The sequence below is a fragment of the Pteropus vampyrus genome, unplaced genomic scaffold, assembly GCF_000151845.1.
Source record: "Pteropus vampyrus isolate Shadow unplaced genomic scaffold, Pvam_2.0 Scaffold138, whole genome shotgun sequence".
NCBI classification, from domain to species: Eukaryota; Metazoa; Chordata; class Mammalia; order Chiroptera; family Pteropodidae; genus Pteropus; species Pteropus vampyrus.
In genome coordinates, this window is record NW_011888919.1 from 2,242,789 (window position 1) to 2,245,606 (window position 2,818).

General features: G+C 35.3%; 1 protein-coding gene across 4 annotated transcripts in view; it reads left to right on the forward strand.

Moving 5' to 3' along the window:
• Positions 1-2,818, forward strand: part of ZNF404 (zinc finger protein 404) — a 27,066-nt gene that overhangs the window by 2,314 nt on the left and 21,934 nt on the right. For 2 of the 4 annotated variants that reach the window (XM_011368025.2, XM_023535316.1), the window contains exon 2: positions 1,764-1,839. The exons of the other annotated variants lie outside the window; for them this stretch is intronic. Coding sequence is in view for 1 of the 2 variants with exons in the window: in XM_023535316.1 (XP_023391084.1) it covers positions 1,831-1,839 (9 nt within the window). In the remaining variant the exon portion in view is untranslated. The remainder of the gene's footprint in view (positions 1-1,763; positions 1,840-2,818) is intronic. 4 annotated transcript variants of the gene reach the window in all.

Genomic DNA, 2,818 nt, shown 5'->3' on the forward strand with positions numbered 1-2,818 from the left:
CTTATTAACTGATGTCAGTTTTAACTACATACTTTTAAGATATGTTCTGCAATTTTGTTTTTCAACCGTTTGGCTTGGTATGGATTTCTTTATTTTATCAAGGTTAGGTTTGCTGAGTCTTTTTGACTTATGTGTCAAGGTATTTGATGAGATTTGGAATGTTTTTGTCCATTATTTCTTCAAATAATTTTTCTGTCCAATTCTCTCTTCTTTGAGGTGTTTAATTTCACATTTGGACTATTTCCCGTATTTCTCCATGTTCAGCTTAGTTCTTTCTTTTTTTTCCTCATTGCATAAGATTATTGTTTATTTGACTTTATGGTGATCAACACTGCTTCTGCTATTAAATACATCTAATAAATTCTTAATTTTAGATAATTATATTTTTGTAATTATAAAATGTTCATGTTATTCTTTTTTAAGATTATATATCTCTATTGATATCCTCCATTTTTTATTACTTTTTTTGCCCATCTTTTCCTCTATTTTCTTTAGCATGTAAATCATAATATTTTCAAGTCTTTGTCTGCTAGCTCTACTCTCTGGATCATCTTTGCGTATGTTCCTATTGACATTTTTCTCTTGATTATCAATTACTTTTGCCTGTTTATTTACATTGTTTGATAACTTTTATTGTATGCTGGAACTGTGTGTAATATATTACAGAGACTGTGAATTATGTTATCTTCCTTTAATGACTTCTCAACATTTGCACTGTTGATAGGTTTTCACATGTCTAAAGGATATCATGAGAATGCCCTTTTCCATACATTCCTAATATAAGGTTCATCGACCTTTAAATTTGACAATTGAATACCTGTAAAATGATGGTATCTAATTGATTAAAACTATCTCCTTAGTAAATCTTTTAATAGATGGTGTCTTATAGTTGAAAAAAAGGTGGATTTATAGTTACAGAAAACTGATTCAAATCACATCAGTTCTACTTATTATTTGTGATATGGGAAAATGTCTTTAATTCTTTGACTTTCCATTTCCTCATCTGTTGAATTGAGATAATAAGTACATTTCAGAATTAAAAATTAATGTGTATAGAGCACCTCTCACATAGAAGGCTGAAAAATCTGTGTTGCTGTATGGCTTCGGTAACCATAAATTCACTCTTCCCTAATGGGTACAGGGTGGGATGGGAGCAGGGGACACAGGCAATGACTCATGTCAGAAAGCAAAGCGGAACCTGATAGGGAAATCCAGATTAGTTAGCTCAAAGAATCTTGGGAGTCATAGTTCTAGCTTAGAGAAAAGGCGTCACTTAGGCAGGCAATTTTACAGTTTAAAGTTTTTCAAGTTGGTCTCTACTGTTTCCTGACTTTTGTCTGGTGGAGTCTAGGTCCATCTCAAGATCATGAAAGTTGTTGCAGTTTGTATTGTGTGGCCTGGTCTCAACCCTGGAATACAGGCCTGGATGAGGGAGAATGACTGAATGCCCAGGCTGGGTTCAGGTGGCATGATCAGAATGAAAAATAGGTCAGAGTGAAGTGTCTGGATCTAGCTTTGGTGCAAGAGTGCCTCTGCTCTGTATCCATACTTGTGTGGCTTGTTTCCCTAGGTATGGGGAAGGGCTTGGGTTTGTCTAGACTTCTTCTTATGTCCCCTGATATGTGTTTATGTGTTTTGGAGGGTAGAGAGTGGGCAAGGCTGGCCAGAAGCAGGAATAATAAAAAAGAAAGGCTATCTTACCTTAAATAATTTTTGGAGTTCTGAGATATACCAGATCTCAAGGCATCTTTTTCCTCCCCCAGCTCTGGCTTCTCTAAACTCTGCTTCTCTATTAGAGGAAACCTGAGGAGGACTGGCAGTTCTAAAACCATGGCCCAGGTATGTAGATGTCTTTTTCTCCCTCCTGAAATATTATGACATATAGTTAATGTAATACTTTAATTCTTTATCCAGAAACCTCCTTCTTAGGAAAACTGTATCTCTGACCCTATTTCACAGGTTCTAATATTACAAAGAAAGATAGTATCCTCATTTGCTCCCTTTTTTCAAACTGATTTTCACTTGTTCATCAAATCATTCATTCATCTTCTGTGTGTTCAGTCTTCTCTAAAGAGCAGTGATGGAGCAGTGAAAGAGTGAAGTACCTTGAAGAAAATATTTGAGCTTCCCTTGTCAGGTTCATGAATTCATGATGGTTCTGTTTGACCACAGGAAGGCAAACTTTCTCTAGTTTTCCAGGTACACAGGATAAACAGATTATAAGTGGTCGCAGATCAGTGTGAGATCAAATCTCAGCTTCAAAAAGCCTTTAGGTTTGGGTAGAAATGGGATTGGTGCCTGCCTAGAGAGAGATCAGGGATCTGGCTAAGGAATCAATGAGAAACGAAGTACTAAGAGAGATTGCTGGTCTTGAGTGAATCTGGATCACCTTACATTGGTGTGTTCAAACCCAGGAACAGTTCAGTAAGGGATTGTAGAAAGAAGTATCATCTAGAACTACATGTGGTGGATATACTGAACTGTGGGGAAGAAGTTAGGATTTGTATCCAACCTAAATATCATAAAAGTACACTACTTTATGTTTTAATATAATAATTACTACCTTAATACTTTAAGAAAGATTAAATCTGAGAAGCATGGCAGAGTGAGCTTAAAGACATAGAAATATGTGATTTAAATGACAGAGAATTCAGGATTGCACTTCTGAAAAAAACTCAATGAGATGCAAGATAAATAATGATCAACAATTCCAAGAACTTATAATCAAAACAGACCAACAAAATGAGTTTTTTAGCAAGGAGATTGAAATGCTAAAAAAGAGCCAAATAGAACTTCTAGACATGAAGAACACATTAAA